We start from the raw sequence: 18,290 nt of genomic DNA, 5'->3' as shown, positions 1-18,290 counted from the left end.
GAAAAGAGTGAATCCTGTGGTGATGAACTGGAATTAGAGGTGCAAATGGAAAATGCAGCTTTCACAAACTCATGTTACCATACTAATTATGAAGACTAATTCACTGAAGAAAAAAGAGGACAAATCAAACAACAGAAGACCATGTAGACAAGAAAGAAAACAACTTGCAAGAGAAAATCTGAAATTAAACGTGTGTGGGATTTTCCCTGGGAGGGGGAGGGGAATATATTGGAGGACTCTCTAAATGAAGGGTTCCACATAATTTTTACTACAAATGTTTCATTAGAGTAAAGGCAGTTATCCTCTTGAGCCAAGTTTATTCACCTAATGCAAACTTCCCTATGTCAAATACACCTACTATTAAGAATAAATATAACCGTATCTGAAAAACCAAAAAAAGTGAGTCTTTTATAGAGCAAAGTTTTTGAATTCTGATGAGGCCTTCCTTTTATGGATCATGCCTGTGGTGTCAAACCTGAGAACTCTTTGCCTAACGCTATATTCTGAAGATTTTCTCCTATGTTTTTCCTAAAAACCTTATAATTTTATGTTTTACATTTAAGTCCGTGGCCCATTTTGAGTTATTTTTTACATATGGTGTGAGGTTTAGGTCAAGGTTCAGTTTTGGTTTTTTTTTTTTCTTGCTTATGGATATCCAGTTGCTCATCCTCATTTATTGAAAAGGCTGTTTTTCCTCTTTCCTTCTTTTCTATGTTTTTCATTAACATACAGTGAAAGCAAACTGTATAGATTCACATAACCACCATGACAATCAGTGTACAAACAATTCTATCATCTTAAGAAACTCTCACACCACCCTTTTGTCATTAGACTCTTCCCCCACTCCCAACCCCTGGCAGCCACTGATCTGTCCTTTGTCACTATAGTTTTGTCTTTTTAGAATGTCATATAATTATACAGCATTAACTTCTGTTGGTCAGCATAATGCCACTGAAGCATAATGCATCCCAATTGTTACATGTACCGTAGTTCATACATTTTGTTATTTGGGCTTTCCGGTTGTTCTTTGTTGGTAAGTAGAAATGTGATTGAATTTGTGTGTACTCACTCAGTGTTGGAGAGGGCAAAAGCCCTTCCAGGCTCAACTGCTAACCTCAGACAGGCCTGCTATGCTTTTCTGGCTCTTTTGGTGCTGTTGCATTCTCAGGTCCATCAGGCACTGCCTTCTTCTCACCTACACACCAACGTCTTGCAAGTCTTATGGCTGATCTTTTGTACCCACCTGCTTGTATATTGGGGTTTGGGGGGATACCGTGTCACATTAACATTTTGTTCTAAATGTCGTCCATGAGTTTTTGGTTTTGCCATCTAGCTGTGCTGTCTGTTTTTATGAAGGGATTCTGAGAGGTAGAAGAACAGTATTGCTGACTTCGCCATTTTCTCAGAATTCTTTCTTAACCTTTTTTCTTGATCTAGCTAAATCCTGTATATTCTTTAAAATTCAAACGTAAACACAAACAAACATTCATGTCACCACCATGTTGCTTGGGAAATAAAGCATTACCGAGACCCCTGAAGTTGCCTTCCTGATCACACCATCCTTACTCCCACTTGGGGGTAGCCAGTATCTTGACTTCTGTGATTATCGCCTTGCTTTTCTTTGTTGTTTTACCAACCATGTATGCAAATAAATCCCTAAGCATGTATTTTTATCTGCCTGTTCTACAACTTTATAAAAATGGAATCATGTTGTATGCCTTCTTTGTGTCTTCTATCAACAATATATTTGTAAGATTTGACTGTATTTAAGAGTTTTATTAATTTTCACTGTTGTATATGGCATTCCAGTGCATGAATATACCATAATTTATTTAGTGTTTAAAAAAATTTGTGTCATTTTCTCTTTTCACAATTGCAAGCAATGCTGTACACATATCCATTTTTCCAAAGTAGTTGTACCAATTTGCATTCCCACCAACCAGAATATGACAGTATCCACGGCTACAAATCCATGGTAACATTTAATATTGTCAGAGTCTTAAATTTTTGCCTATGTATTTGGTATGTCATTGGTGTTTTGTGCTTTTTCACTTGCATTTCCCTGATTATTGGTGAGGTTGATAACCTTTTCAATATTGAGTGGTCATTTGGATTTCAACTTTCATGAATTGCTTGTTTATCTTCCTTGCCCATTTTTCTATTGTGAGATACATAGATAGATGGATAGATAAATAGATATAGATAGATATACACACATTCGCATACACACACATGTATATACATATATATATATATATATATATATATATATATATATACACGTGTTTACACACACATATATTGGATGCAGTTCCTTTGGTGATTTACGTGGCAAATACCTTCTCCCACTCTCTAGACCTTCAGATTAAGAGGTGTACAATCAATGTACATGAGAACTTGTATGATGGAAGTGTGAAAAAGAATACAATACCTGTTTAGGATTGACTGTGAAATGTAGTCCACAGTATTTGATGAATTCACGTAGTGGCTAATAAAAAATTAATGCAATGAATTAAATAAGAATGCAAGATTAAAATGGGGCCATGTGAATATACTGTAATGATGGGAATTAGAAAATTGATATACCCAGATTTCCTGTCCAGCACATGTATGATTTATTTGATCAGGGTCTTGTAAATATGCCCACTTACTAATTGGCATGAAAATAAGAGGTAATTTTAGATATTTCCAAGTCTGCAAGTAAAGGTTTTGAAATATGGTGTAAAGTGACCACCCAGATCTTTACAGGGTGCTTTCTGATCCTAAACTAATTATGGACTTTGGGTTCTCTTCCACTCCTAACCTGTGTTTACATCAGGGAAGTATCTACCATCTTCCTGTTTTTAAAGGGAGGCAATTTTCTACCAGGACCTGAAATATGAAGTGAAATTAGTCTTTGGACCATGGCACCAGGGGGAAAACCTAGTCCAAGAAGTAATTAACAACAGGCCCTGCCAGCTGGAGTTAACCCCATAGGCAATATGGGAATATCCATCAAGTTAAGTGGGGCCTTGATACTGTGCCAAACATTCTTTTTCCTAAATTTCTGGCAGTAGTGTAGGTCTTTCATTTATTATCTAAATTGTTATAAAATTAATTCTTACCTTTAAATTTAAGGCTTGAAAATAGATCATATGATTCATAATCCACTTTAGTAGTATACTTAAGCATTATAAAAATGTTTATATATTTTTAAATGTTAATTTAATCCACTAGTTTTTATTTGGTGTTATAGATAAATTGTAAACTGCTTTAAAACAGATCACAGATGCATTCTATTTTTGTTTTACTAGAAACTGTAAATTATTTTTTAAAATTCCTTCATCACATAGATATAAAGGTTTCTTTTTCTTATCAAGCAGATAATAATTTGAATGTAATTTTATTAATTATTTTTTCTTCGTGTATGTTGCCTCCTTATATTGTATAAGTGAATGTGATTTCAGGCAGTTGATATATCATAGAATAACATTGGAGGGAGGGGCTAGGCAGCAGAAAAAGAAGAAATTATTAGAAAAGAGATGTGGCAAGACTGATAATTGTGAGCGTAGATATTATACATTTGGTAGCGTTTTGATTTTTGAGGCTTATTGTCTAGTTTAATCTTAAATTTGTTTTTCCTCCAACTAGGGCACCGAGATTCTGTGTTACTCATTCATCCTCAACAAAACATGCTAGTGCTGAACTGAAATTCTGGCACCTTCGTCAAGAGAAACCAAGGAAAGATGTCGACCCTTTTCCACAAATGGCAACCCTCTTGCCATTAAGACCTAAATCTTGCATTCCACAGATACCTGAGATGCAGGTAGGATGTACATTGATACTTTGATCTCTTAAGTTTGTAATAAAATATCCATGCTTGGGTTTTGTACACTAATACTTAAGTTTCATCATAAACCTTTTGTTGTTGTTTTTGCTTGTCGTTAATGTACATGCTGCAACAATTAGGAAATAAGAAAACCTATGGTTTGTTCTCCACCAATCAGCCAATGTGATCTTTTAAAAATGCATGATCATGTACTCACTTGCTCAAAAACTCTCTAGTGGCCTCCTCTCTCACTCAGAATACAAGCCAAAGTCTTTACACAGCTGTTCACACCCCTGCTGACTTCCTGACCTTATTTCCTAGCATTCTTCTCTAGCTTACACCACTCCACACTGGCCTCTTTGCTGTTCTTGGAACACACCAAGCAAAACCCTGGAAGGGCTGCACTTGCTGTTCCCTTCCCTTGCAGCACCCTTCCTCCGGATATGTTGCCCCTCACTCACTTTGGTGTCTGCTCAGATATCCCTTAATCAGAGAAGCTATCCTTGACTCTTCCATGTGAGCACACTTGTGGAGGACAGCACAGATACCCTCCCTCACTATGGGAGCCCTCTGCTCTGCTTTATTTTGCTTTATTGTACTTAAGACCATGTGATCTATGTTTATTGTCTTTCAGCTCCTACTAGAATATAAGGGATTTTTCTTTGTTAACTGCTTTTCCTCAGTGCCTAGAACAGTGCCTGGTGCTTAATAAATGTAAACTGAACAAATGAGTGAAAAGTAGCAACAGCAAAATTAGAAATAGTGAGCATTTTTTCACAATGGGGAAGAATAAGATAGTACAAAAAATGGGGAAAAGTCCACAAAGAGAAGAAAAGTTAACCAGCTTTACAGAGAAGAAGTAAATAATCCTATATGCTTTGGCATAGAGATATAATAAATGTACCTAACACCTGCATTTCAGAAGTAAGGAGCCTTATTAATCTTTCTAGCTTTAAAGGTGTCACAGAATGTTAAGTGTTATTAGCCATAGCCACACACAAACCCTTCAAAAAAAAGATTACTTTATGATCAGGATATCTTATTTTTAAAAGTCAGGAAGATGTATAATTACAGTTTTTAAAATTCTGCTTCTACAAGTAGTGCTTTAGAGCTGGAAATACCTTACAGTTTTTCTATTAGTGAGTTCTTAATCCTGTATACATACTAGAATCACATAGAGAGTTTTTAAACATACTGGTGCCTGGGTCCCACCTTCAGAGAGTCTGATTTAATTGATATAGACTGGGTGAGAGTCACTGTAAAATCAGGAGGTTGGCTTAGAATTGAAGTTCTCATCCTGCCTGAACATTAGAATCACATTTTAGAACCTACATTTTAATAAGACTCCTAGGTGATGTGTAGGCAAAGCATTGCTACAGGCTGGTGGTTCTCAAGCTTCAGCATGTGTGAGTCACCTGAGTCCGAATAGAGACTTCAGGGCTGCACTTAAAGATCAATATTCAGTAGGTCTGGGATGGGGCCCAAGGATTTGCATATCTAACAAGCTCCCTCCCACGTGATGTTTTTGCTGCTGGTCTGGGGACCACACTTTGAGTTAGTGTCACTGTAGTGAGCTAATGGTTTCTTATCCATTGTTTAGACATTTTTCTGACCTCCTTTGCACTTGTGGCCTTTTTGTATGCCACTCTACTGATAAATCTGAGCTTCCTTGTTAGCCCATGTGACTTTGTGACCCAGTCACAAACCTTAGAGGTGTGGTGTAGGGAGCACATCATCTGATAACATTTGGCTTTCTGAGTACCATCACCATATGTTGTCATCGGTGTTTTCTAGTTGGATAACTAATTCTGATCTCATTCTGTTTCCCCCGCAGAAAACAGTGTAAGGAATGGAACTCGATTCTGTTTTCTTTATTTTTCCTGTTTTAAAAGTTGAGATATCATTTATGTAGAGTAAAATTCACCCTTTTTAGTGTACTGTTCTGTAATTTTTGACAAATATATACATTGTGTAGCTACCATCACAGTCATGATATAGAGCAGCTCCTTAACCCACCCCCCAATTCTACTGTGCCCTTTTGTCAGTTTTTTCTCTGTCAGTTTCTTTTTGGCTACTTTTCTTGCTTTCTCCCAAGCCAGAAAGCTCAAAAATTCTAATTTAGGCCATCCTCTCATTTTAAGTATAATACACTTAAAATTTTTTTTTATATTAAGGAAACTTTTTATTGTGGTATGGTAAAAAGCACATAACAAAATTTACCGTCTTAACCATTTTCAAGTGTACACTGAGGTAGTAAGTATATTTGCATTGCTGTGAAACAGGTCTTCAGAACTATTTTATCTTGCAAATTTGAAACTATATACCCATTAACCAACCCCTCCTGCATCCCCTGGTAACCACTATTCTACCTTGTGTCTATGAATTTGCCACTTTTGTATGATACACTTTTCATAAGCCCAGTCCCCTGTGGTCCCACTCATTTAGTGAGTATTGGTTAATGTCATGCTTTGTTCCGAATTACTAAAACAGATGTGAGCCCCGACACCTAGAATGTTATAAGTAAAACATACTTAAGTAATTAATTTTGTTTATAGAATTCTTAAAAAAATATGAGTAGCTGTTAGGCACCTAGAGTGTATATGAGATTTTATTGTTTGTTCTGGATAATAAAGCATCACAAATAAATTTCTTGCTCTCCAGCAGCACATACTACATTCTAATTGAAGTTGACATGTAAGAAAAGTTTGTTTCTTTTTCAAATTATAAAAATAATAAAACTACTGTAAATTTGGAAACTGAAGAGACAAATCACTCAGATCTCACCGACTTCTAGACAACTATTAACCTATTTTCTCTTAGGCTTTTTGTGAATTTTTAATTGTAATATACTTATATTTTTAATATACTTATATTTTTAATTGTATAATATACAATTTTTAATTGTAATATACTTATATCTTTCGATTCTGGTAATTTCTTCATCAGTATTTTTCCATAATTTTCATAATCCTTACTTTTAAGTATTATATAATGTTACATTTATATATTATATATATAAATACATGTATAAGGATATATAATTGTTTCTTTCTCCTCTCTTTGGACATTTAGGTGTTTGTATTTTTTTGATTCATGTATGTAGCATCTCATGTTCTAGATTTAAATAATTAACTTTTGCCATAAAGAACATTTAAGAATGAGAAGAATACGCATGAAAATAAAATATCCAAAAATGGAAGGAAATAGTTCTGTTAAGATATAAGTCTCTTATGGACCAATGGTGTCCACACATCTTTTCCCGCCCTGCTACCTGCATTCCCTACCCCACCACACACACATACACATACACACACAGGGCACTAAAACTTATTCAGTTACAGAATAAAGAAAAGTTTTTACAAAGTTCTTCCTCCAGGAAAGAGTCTTTTTTCATAATAACATAAAGCCTTTGGCCTTGTTATTTTAATACTCTCAATAGGTATAGGGATTTCAGCCTGCTGGTTGCATGAAAGTCGGAGTTTGAGACGGAGAATAAAAAATATTCTCCGTCTCAAACATAGCATGGTAAGTGATAGAGTGAGGAAAGAAATCCTCTAATCAAAACAATTTTGAGGTATTTTTGGAGAGCTGTGCTTTATTCTCTGTCCTTTTTTTCCCATTTTGCCCATTTTTCACTTTGTTCATTATCTTACTACTTTTTAGAAAGAAGAATCCAGTTTATTACAACTTTCTAAATCTCCCAAGAAACCACCTAGAGTAAAAACAGCAATTCAAAAACCTTGGAAGAGTGAGTCTTTGAATCCAGTTTTTCCTAAGGATGATGTGATTAAGAAAGGGTAGGTGCAGCTTTTTGTGTCCCAAGTGCTTTTCTGCAATGGTAAGATTTTTGAAGAATTTAAAAATTAAATAGAAATTGAAAACTAATACTTTTCTTTTTTTTACATGAGTTCTTATATTTCAGGGATAGATACTAGAGGGTTGTATTTCCCATGCATACTCTAATTAATCGTAGAATGCCAAAGATTGGTAATTTTAAAGAGGTGGTAGTTATGATCTCTAGCTTCTCATGAGCTGTACAATCAAAAGATGTCTCTGAGAAGATTGCCCTTCAATTCTTTCTTTTCCCTGCTCAGTAATGTTTCTCAAGCTTGAGAACTCAAAATACCCTCAATAATATTGTACTTATTTAATACAGTATATTTTAAAAATTCGTTTAGATTTGCCCACCTATTTATGCTTTTCATTGTTCTTTATTTCAAACGGAGTTATTTTCCTTCAGCTTGAAGAAATACCCTTTGGTGTTAACTTTGGTGTGTAGTCTGCTGGTGGATAATGATTTGTTTAAGGATTTATTACTTCACTTTTATTCTTCTTTATTGAGATAAAATTTACCTGTCGTAAAATTCACTGTTTTAATCATGTTCAGGTATACAATTCAGTGACTTTTAGTATATGCACAAAGTTGTAAAACCATCACCACTATATAATTCCACAACAACTCATCAGCCAAAAAAGAAGCTCCATCTCATTAACGATCACTCCTCACTCTTCCCTCCGCCAACCCCCGGTAACCTCATCTACTCTCTGTACCTTTCCCTTCAAAGGAGAAGAGAGGGAAGGGTTCAGTAACCAAGGCAATGGGGCTACCTTGGACAGGAAATAGGACACTTCTTCCTGAGACAGGATGGAAGGAAGTATGGGCAGGTGTAGGTAAATATATCTGTTGATAGATAAATTTGAATGCTTTCAGCTGCAAATAACAGAAAAGTTGATTAACAATGGCCTAGACAAATGGAATTATGTTTTTCACAGAGCAAGAAATCTGAGTGTAGGCAACTGCCAGTATTGGTTCACCAGATCAGGAGTATTGAGGCCTAAGTCTTTGTAATGCTCTTGGCCATTCCTTTATAGTCAGTGGTGTTACAGCTCCTGACATCAGGCTTTCAAATCATAAAGGAGGAGGAGGGGCAATATCCATTAATTCTCTCCCTGTAGTCAGGAAAGCAGGCTTTCATAGAAGCTCCCCAGCAGACATCGTTTTATATCTCAGTCATAACTGTTACATGACAACCCCTCCCTACCTGGAGTCTTGATAAGTGAATATTCAGCTTTTTCAGTATTTTAGTGATGCTGGTGATAGAATCATGTTGTCAGAAATGGGTGTTGAGTTAGCCAGTCAATTAATAGTGTCTGCTACATGGCACAGGGGAAACTGAAGCATGATGTACCTACATTTTGTCTGAGAAGAACCTGCAGAGTAATCTGCTGGTGGATTGGCGTGGAGGAAGGCTGGTGAGTTGGAACAGGCATGGGTTATGGAGCTGGAAAATGAGGTTTGGAAGAATTGCAGTGGGCTATGGGAGAGGGAGCTGGATGAGAAAATATAAAAAGCTAATGTTGAAAGTCATTAGTCTAACTCCAGAGTCTTCCATCATCTCATCTCAAACCACCACATATAAACCCTTATGAATCCCACCTGTTGTGAGGATTAAATATGATCATATGAATTATATTTGGCACAATGTTTGGTATGTAGTTTAGCTGTTAGTGTTCTCTTGCCCTAAGAAAATTAGTTAACTTGCTGCATTTTAAACAAGACTTTGCCTACTTACCTTCATACATTGTTCACTCTTCTCACCATCTGAAGAACCCCTCTAAACACAGCCCCCACACACACATACACACAGAATTTATCTTCCACCCATTACTCAGGAAGAAGCTCATTTCTTTAATTACTAATATAGCTCCAAGGGACTTCTCATTCTTACACACCCATAGTTTTATTATCCGTCCCAGACATTTGGCATCTGTGATATGTTCACGAATTCATTCAACCAGCAGTTATTTTATTGAGAGTTGTCTTTATGTATGACTGTACCTCATTTTCTCAACTGCCTCTTGAGGGCTGGACTTGATGCTGATACTTTTTTTTCTAATTCTCTCACAATGCTTAGGAGCACGCCTAAGATTCGGTGAATGTATACCAAAGGTGCTCAAAATATTTGTTGATCAATTAGTTCTCATCCCTATAATTTAGGTCAAGGCACATGTCAGAAAGCAGCAAAATTATTTGTTTAGCATCTTTTACTGACATTTCTGAATGTCTGAAGCCCCAGCTGGGTAGAAGATATACTTATACAGAAGAACCTGTGGTAAGTATTTTGAGAACTGAGTAATTTGATTCCTCATTTAACCTATTCAGTGTCCCCTGATTTTAGAGAATTTTTAGTGATTTACCATAATGACTTTTTTCTTTACTGAACAAAAGAATTATTTTTTCCTTACAAAAGGATTTTTATGCAGAAACTTTCTATTTCCTTTTGTAGTACCATGTTGCTGTGTACTCTGTTGATTACTGTTTTCAAAAACAGCTACATTCTCGTTTTGGTATGATCACACCTCAGACACAAAATAAAGCCCTCTAGGATTTTTATTACATTTTTAACATTTTATAAAAAGTAATATTCTATGTTATGTTTTGGAAGTATGTTTAGAACTTTTATAAAGCAGAGTATTTCCAGTGTGTGGTTACTTTGATAATATGGATTTAATACACCAGTTCTAAATGAAAATTTCACATTCTTTAGCAATTATACTTTAGGTAGAAACTTTCGTAGTTCTAGTATGGACTGAACATTTGCATATAATTTTGGACTATTTATTTTATTCTAAGAAAACAGTTCTCCTTTTCTTCTATTTAGTATTATTTCCTACCCAAATAATGATTTTTTAGCTTTGGAATGCTAATGGTTAAACATCATAAAAACATTAAATTTTCACCTCAGAATTTGTTTAGTAGGGGGATAAAGGGAGAGGCAGAGAGACACTATAACAGAGAGAGCAAGAACCTGACTTAAACCCTAAATCGTCCATTCCACAGTTATCTTAAGATTACAAAGAAGTAGTCTGAGTTCCACACAACAGATAGCAAAGAGCTCATGTGAATATGGACGCCCTTCCTTATTCTAGAGTTACTCTTGTGCTTGGAGAAATAGCCAGCTTTCTGTGTTTCAAGAACGGTGTTAGGCTTGCCAGCACTGTTGGCAGAGAAGCCCATAAATAGCAAAGTTTTATGAGAACTTATACTGCCATTTACACTCTGAAGGCCGTGACCTGTATGGAGTGAGACTGTCCAAAGAGGGACCCCGTAAGGACAGTTAATGAGCATCACTGAGAGGCCTTGAAGATATTTCTTTTTATAACTCTCTTGTAGCTATTATAGCAGCGGTTCAAGGCTAAAATAACAGTAAATACGTAGGAAAGAGGCCACCAACAGAGATTTGGAAGACTCCTAAAATGGTGTCACGGTGCCTGAAATGTGAAAATAGTTGAGGTTGGGAAGTCAGTTTAATATTAAGTTTGAAATCAGATTAGTTTATAATAGAATGAACTCTGCTGCTATAGTTGGCTCCATAAACGAATCTTGTGGGACAGGCAGATGCAAACATACTGCATTAATTACATATATGGTACAAAAATAAAATAAAATAGTCCAGTGGGGAAATGACAGCTTGGTAGAATTTATGAAACCCTGTTGTTGTACAATGCCATAAAAAAATAACAATGTTTCTGGGTGGATAATGTACTTCTGTTTTGTTATCTAGATTAAAACCATGGCAGATGGTGCCTTGGGAGGATTTCACATGGAAAATTTGTTGCAATCTTTGTATGTAGAAAATAGAGCTGGATTCTTCTTTACTAAATTCTGTGAGAACTCAGGGAACAAGGTAGAAGATAATTATTTTAAATCTAATTTTATACTTTTACTTCATTTAAAATGAGAGATTGAAATAATTTAATGCTCAGATAGTTATATTTGATGTTAAAATTCCCATCTCCTCTGGTAAGAAATCTCATGTTAAATATTTAGTAAAATTTTAAATATCTTAATTATAATTCTCTTTGGTTCATTTTCCTACTAAAATTACAAAGAAAAGTAAAATACAGATAGACAAGAATTGACTTGCATTATTAATAATAGATTACTTTCATATAACTTTGTTTCAGTGTAATGTATATTAACTTCAGTGCTGATTTCTATCAATCCTTTACGTTTTATTTTTAATAAGTCTAACAATGACAGTTGCAATGAATAGTAACAAACTTTTTCTAGGTTTTTTGTTTGCTTGTTTTTTAGTTGTCACAAACAGTCTTTATTTTGCTCAAATGAAAAGTATTTCACTAGCTCAATTATTAGAGTTGTGTTTGCTTCTGGTATAATATACATTTGCCCACATATATCAGAATACCTTCAGATTTTGGTTTCATGCCAGAGATAACGTGATTACTTTTTAATTATTAACTAGAACACTTACTATTTTAATGACCAATTATGTGAGAAACGTATATACAAAAATATAGTGATCCAGTGACAATACCAATAAATAATTTGTATGTTGCCAGTTTGTGATATAAGATAAAACCGCCTTAAATTGAACCTGATTTATAGTAACACCAAGGAGCTAAACAATTATTTTTATTTGAAATTAGAGCTTTGTAGAGCTTTAATAATTGGGTGGTAGTAATTTATGTACTTTTTCCATCTGCAGTTGTGGAAGAACAGTGTGTACTTTTGGTTTGACCTACAAGCTTATCATCAGCTTTTCTACCAAGAAACAATTCACCCTTTTAAAGTATGCAAGCAAGCTCAAGTGAGTAGTAAATAATGTTGGTTCAATGTGAAGCACTAAGTACACAGAAATGAAAAGTTGTGTCCAGCCTCAAACAAGAGAAATCTGGGAGTGTGGGCAGAAAGGCAGCAGCTAAATTGTTGCCATTGAGTTACTTTATTTAAATGTCAGCAGAATATTGTTTTATAATCTGATTTGTGGGTTCTCAGTTTTATCTATTTTATTTGGTATGCCTTATTTTCTCTTTGCTGCCGATTAATTGCTCTTCCAACAAAGGACATCTTATCTTTTTTTCTAATTTATGCCTTTTTGGTTTGGTTGTGAGTAATTTAAAAGAGAACCCTGAGAGAGGACTTGTAATGAATCATTGAAGTGATTGGGAGCAGAGGCATTGACCAAAGATGTTCTCTGAGCTTCCTGCAGCAATCAGCTGTTGGAGATACTTAGGCTATTGGACCGTCTAAAGATGGGGAAAGAATGTTGACTGATTCTGTGTGGCATAGGCCCTGTGTCATCACCTGGCCTTCTGTGCTACATGCTATGTAAGACAGATACTCAGAGTTGGAGGAAAGAACATCTTAAGACCTCTCCAAAGCAAAATAGAAGACGGAGAACAGAGGATTCTCTGCAAAGAGAAAGAGAGAGTAGCCATTTTTTGAGGGGAGAAAGAAAGGGAATAGAATTATGACTCAAGCTAACTTATCTTTTCAGTTTTTATTCTTAGGCTCTCCTAATCTTTTATGGAGAGAGGTCATCAAGCCTAGAAAACTGCTGATCACTTCTATATCTGTTGACCACTTAAGTGGTTCTTATAATCTGAAATAACCCCATTCCAGGGGACCTTTCCTTGAGCAATGCTGAGGAGATTAGCTTCGTCATATTGTTTATTATCGTATTATAATCTTATTCAGGACATCAGAGAGTACTCCTGGGTGTTTGCTGTTACCTCCACCACCCTGACTTTGGCATTAATAACTATGTTTTATAAATCAGCTGACAGAACTTTGTACTTTTTACCATGAGAATTAGGGCTTCGGTTCCTACAGAGCCCAGATCTGGCTCCATGAAATCATGAAACTGTATCTCTAATTTGCCAGTACCATTTTCTGAGACCACACAATTGGCTCTTCTGCTTGTTAATCCTTTACCTGTAATTCTCTACTTATCCTCCTTTCCCTAACCTATTGCCTCTGACTGCTAAAGTGCCACCATTTTTTTTATGTTTTCACCACTACAAGGCTGACTCCTCTAAAAATCTTCAGCAGCTCACTCAGTTAAGTAGGTTTTTTTGTTGCTGTTGTAATCACAATATTTCCATATACTTGTAAAAGGGGAAATTCTGTTTGAGCTTGGTAGACGTTAATTCTTTGTAATGGTATTCAACCAGCTATAAATGACTGTGAAACAGGATACACTCACAATTTTGTTATTCTGAGATATTCTGTTTGGGGATTATCGAGGCCCATAAGCTTTTTATCCTTCCGTAGCTTCTCTTTTGAAGAGTCAAAACAGTATGGGGGGAAGGGAGTGATGGAGACATTGGTTTTAGTTTAACTGGGGGAAATAAAAGGAGCAAATCATGTAATCTTTTTGACTTGCTTGCTTTTTGCATCTGTGGTTATTTTATTTTTTGGTTAGTGGAGCAATTGTCTAAATTGGTTTAGGTTTTAATTATCCAAGATTTCTGCCCCCAGATATAAGAATTGCTTCTAATACCATGGTCCTATAGATTTGTTTCACAACATGAAATACCATTGGTTTCTTTATAATAGAAATGCTGTATAACTTCCTTCAAGGGTACATGTACAATACAGATCTTGGATTGATCAAGCCAATGGCAGAATATAATCAGCTGGCACTGTGTTAAAGTTGCCATTAACTTGATTTTTTTTTTTTTTTTGCGGTACGTGGGCCTCTCACTGTGTGGCCTCTCCCGTTGCGGAGCACAGGCTCCGGACGCGCAGGCTCAGCAGCCATGGCTCACGGGCCCAGCCGCTCTGCGGCATGTGGGATCTTCCCGGACCAGGGCATGAACCTGTGTCCCCTGCGTCGGCAGGCAGACTCTCAACCACTGTGCCACCAGGGAGGCCCTAACTTGATTTTTATATTGTCTCTGTACATCTGATGAGCTGCGTGGTAAGAGACCAGGGGTTGATTACAAAAGACTTACATGCTTTTCTGTATGCTGATCGACACATTACATACCTTGAAGTTTTATTACCTCAAGAAGTATTGCAGAAATATCTGTGGGCAGACTAGATGGGAGGTCAGTGATAGTGATTTAGCATGACTAACTGTGGTCCAGGAGTTTGAACGACAGTCTTGGGCACATCCTGAAGGTTTCATTGCACAGCTTCCAGATAGAATCGTTCAGTTAGGAACCAAATGAAATGGTCTTGGCAAGGAGGAAGAGAAGCAGCACCAGAGTGCAAAGATACAGTCTTTGATCCTAGCAACAACTTGCCAGTGGACCATCTATCACTGCCAAGATTTGGAACCAAGATTTCTGCCAATAGTCCTACTGTTTTTTTAACATTACATACTTGCTTCAGTGAGACCATTACAATAGAATGAAGTGGATCTGGGTACCACAGTCTTTTGTAAGTTCTTCCATCTTTGTAGAAACCTTTCAAACTGTATCCCAACAAAAACTACACATTTAGAATTTACCACTCTCCAAAGCATATACATTGGGATTTTAAAAAAATTAGTAAAAAAAGAAAGTATTATACATGTTTACACATATGTATACATACACACAAACATGTTCAAAATAAAAAATCAGTGGGAAGGAGGAAGAGAGAAAAAAAGAGTAAAAATTAGAGCCTAGGAGCAAAATTATGTGGAGAATGTAGGAATTAATGAGTAGAGAGGGTAGATAAGAATGAAATGAAAGTGAGGAATAAGAGGATTGCTAGGTAAATCCACGGCACTTTTACTACAGAGTGCTATTGAATCTAAAGATGTTCTTGCAGCAATGTGAGATTTTTGCCTTATTGAATTGAACATCAGGGTAACACATTTTTAAACTGAAGTATAGTTTATTTACAATGTTTCAAGTGTACAGCAGTGTGATTCAGAATATATATATATTAATTTTGTTTATACCCAGTAAGTAGTCTCAACTATTTTTTTATTACCATCAATGATGTATAGATTTATTTAGTTATTTATTTAACATCTTTATTGGAGTTTAACTGCTTTACAATGGTGTGTTAGTTTCTGCTTTGTAACAAAGTGAATCAGCTATACATATCACGCACAAATTTCTTGCTTACCGTTGGTTTTTGCATCACATTCCTTCCTTTGGGTTTGATTTCTGAAGAATAGCTTTTAATAGGTTTTTCATTAGGATTTACTAGTGGTAAAAATCAGATTTTTTTGGTCTGAAAATGTGTATTTTCTTCTCTCATTGATCATTTAGCTGAATATAGAATTCTAGGTGGACAATTTTCTCTCAGCACTTTGCAGATATTATTCTACTGTCTTCTGGTTTCTATTGCTATTGTTGAAGAGTCTGCTTTTGCTCCCTTGAGGGAGGATGTTTTTTCTCATTCCTTTTATAATCTTCCCTTTGACTTTGGGGTTCTGTATGTCACCTCAATGTGTTTATTACTACAATTATCTTTCTTGGGTCTAAGTTGCTTCTAGAATCTGAGGAGTCATGTCTTTCATCAATTCTGGAAAATTCTCAGCCATTATTTCTTTCAGTCTTTCTACTTCTCTTTTCTGGATTCTCTGGTCAATGTTGGTGCTTTTCAGTCTATCCCATATCTCTCTTAATCTCTCAAGTTTCTCCATCTTGTAATATCTGTGTTATATGTTTTAAAACTGAACAAGATCAATTTTCTTTGATCTGTTTTCCAGTTCATATTTTATTTCTTCAGCAGATTTCAATCTGCTGTTTAACCCATCCATTGAGTTAAATCATTTAAGGAATTACTTTTTATTATTATTAGACATTCTACTTGTGTTTTTTAAATCTTCCTGGTGATTTATCTTTTTGTCTTATTTTTCTTCATGTTTTTAGTTCTCCTTTTATGTCTTAAGCATTTTAAACATATTTTATAGTCTGTAGCTGTGTTAGGTATCTATTCCTACATAAGGGTATTATCACAACTTTGTGGCTTAAACAACACACCTTTATTACCTCACAGTTTATACGGATAAGGAGTCTGGGCACAGCTTTGCTGGGTCCTCCACAAGGCTGTAAATCAGGATATTGACCAGGGCTGGTTTCTCATCTGGGGCTCACCTGGGGAACAGTCTTCTTCAGTGCTCACATGGTTGTTAGCAGCATTCAGTTCCTTGCAGACCACCAAAATAAGAACTCATTTTTTGTTAGCTGTCAGCTAGCAGCCACTTCGGCTCTGTGCCATGTGGTCCTCTCCATATGGTAGCTCACAACATGGCAGCTTGCTTCTCCAAAACCAGCAAGGGAGGGAGTTTCTTAGTAAGACTGGCATTACCGTCTTATGTAACATAATCATGTACACGTAATCACATAAATCTCATCATTGTTGCTGCATTCTGTTGGTTAGAAGCAAGCCATACGTATGCCCACACTTAGGGGGAGAGGGTTATGAAAGGGAATGAACACTAGGAGACACTGTTCATGGGTGCCACCCTAGAGTCTGGCTGCTACAATATCCAATAATTCCATGATTTGCAGTTCTTGGGAGAACTAATTCTGCTATTTATTATTTCTGCTGACATGGTGGATTCTTTCCTTCTGTGTTTTGTAATGTTGAATTATGAGCTCTTATAGTAAAGTTTTTATCTGGGGTGCTTCTGCTAGGCACATTTTTAATGCTAATTTGTCGTCTTGGGGTTTCCTCATTTGCCAAGTGTAATCTTGAAAACCACACCCACATGATGGTAAACTCATGATAGTGCATCCTCAGGAGATATTTTTCTTTTACATAGAGTATAAGCCAAGACAAGCATGCTTCTTTTTTGTTTCCTAGGTTTGGTAGTTGTATATATGTACATTTTTTCCCACTCTATGTTTCACTTTGTGTGTACCCCTTCAAGGACCATGGTGTACGTATGGGTCTCAGTGTTACATTTTCACTTTGTGAGGGTCCAAGGCCCTATCTCCTGTACCCTGTGGCTCTTATAACCCACATCCTTGATTCACCCCATGGTAGTCTCATCATCAGCTCATGCTTAGCACCCTGGTTTTCAGTACACTCCTTAATTTTGACCCATGGTAATTTTCCTTACTACCGCAGCTATGCATTTAAAAGGATATTAGTTATCCTTTATCCAGTACTTCTAGGCAGTTTATAGAGAAAAAGATTCAAGTAATCTAGCCTGCCAACATATCAAAAAAGGGAGTCTCTGCAAGAAGCAGTCATATATTTTCGAATTTAATACCCATAGTAAGAATGGGAGGTATTTTTATCCTATTTTTTATAGATAAAAAAGAACCTAAGGCTTCCCTGGTGGCGCAGTGGTTGGGAGTCCGCCTGCCGATGCAGGGGACACGGGTTCGTGCCCCAATCCGGGAATATCCCACATGCCGCGGAGCGGCTAGGCCCGTGAGCCATGGCCTCTAAGCCTGTGCGTCCGGAGCCTGTGCTCCGCAACGGGAGAGGCCGCAACAGTAAGAGGCCCGTGTACCACAAAAAAAAAAAAAAAAAAAAGAATCTAGATCTCTGAAATGTTAACTTTGCCAAAGTTTCATAGCTGGGAACAAACTTAAGCTCAAACTTGAGGTGCAAAACCTACTTCAGTGCTGTACTTTGCCTTCTCTGCTCTACATATAAAAGTTCATCACGTCTACCGCAGAGGACTTTGTAAGGTCTGTATAAGATAATGTAGATGGAAATATTTTGTAGTTTAATGTAGGGCACTCTATGAAATAAGTAGGTATTATTATTATTAGA

At 36.3% G+C, this 18,290-nt stretch overlaps 1 protein-coding gene across 5 annotated transcripts in view; it reads left to right on the top strand.

The window, feature by feature from the left end:
• RGS22 (regulator of G protein signaling 22) overlaps positions 1 to 18,290 on the top strand; it is a 165,660-nt gene that overhangs the window by 67,015 nt on the left and 80,355 nt on the right. For all 5 annotated transcript variants that reach the window (XM_060287494.1, XM_060287496.1, XM_060287493.1 and 2 more), the window contains exons 10-14: positions 3,631 to 3,805; positions 7,472 to 7,605; positions 9,807 to 9,921; positions 11,374 to 11,496; positions 12,319 to 12,420. In XM_060287494.1, the coding sequence (XP_060143477.1) occupies positions 3,631 to 3,805; positions 7,472 to 7,605; positions 9,807 to 9,921; positions 11,374 to 11,496; positions 12,319 to 12,420 (649 nt within the window). The remainder of the gene's footprint in view (positions 1 to 3,630; positions 3,806 to 7,471; positions 7,606 to 9,806; positions 9,922 to 11,373; positions 11,497 to 12,318; positions 12,421 to 18,290) is intronic.

Source organism: Globicephala melas, chromosome 17 (genome assembly GCF_963455315.2).
Source record: "Globicephala melas chromosome 17, mGloMel1.2, whole genome shotgun sequence".
Classification (NCBI taxonomy): Eukaryota; Metazoa; Chordata; class Mammalia; order Artiodactyla; family Delphinidae; genus Globicephala; species Globicephala melas.
This window is presented reverse-complemented; position numbering and strand designations above follow the sequence as displayed.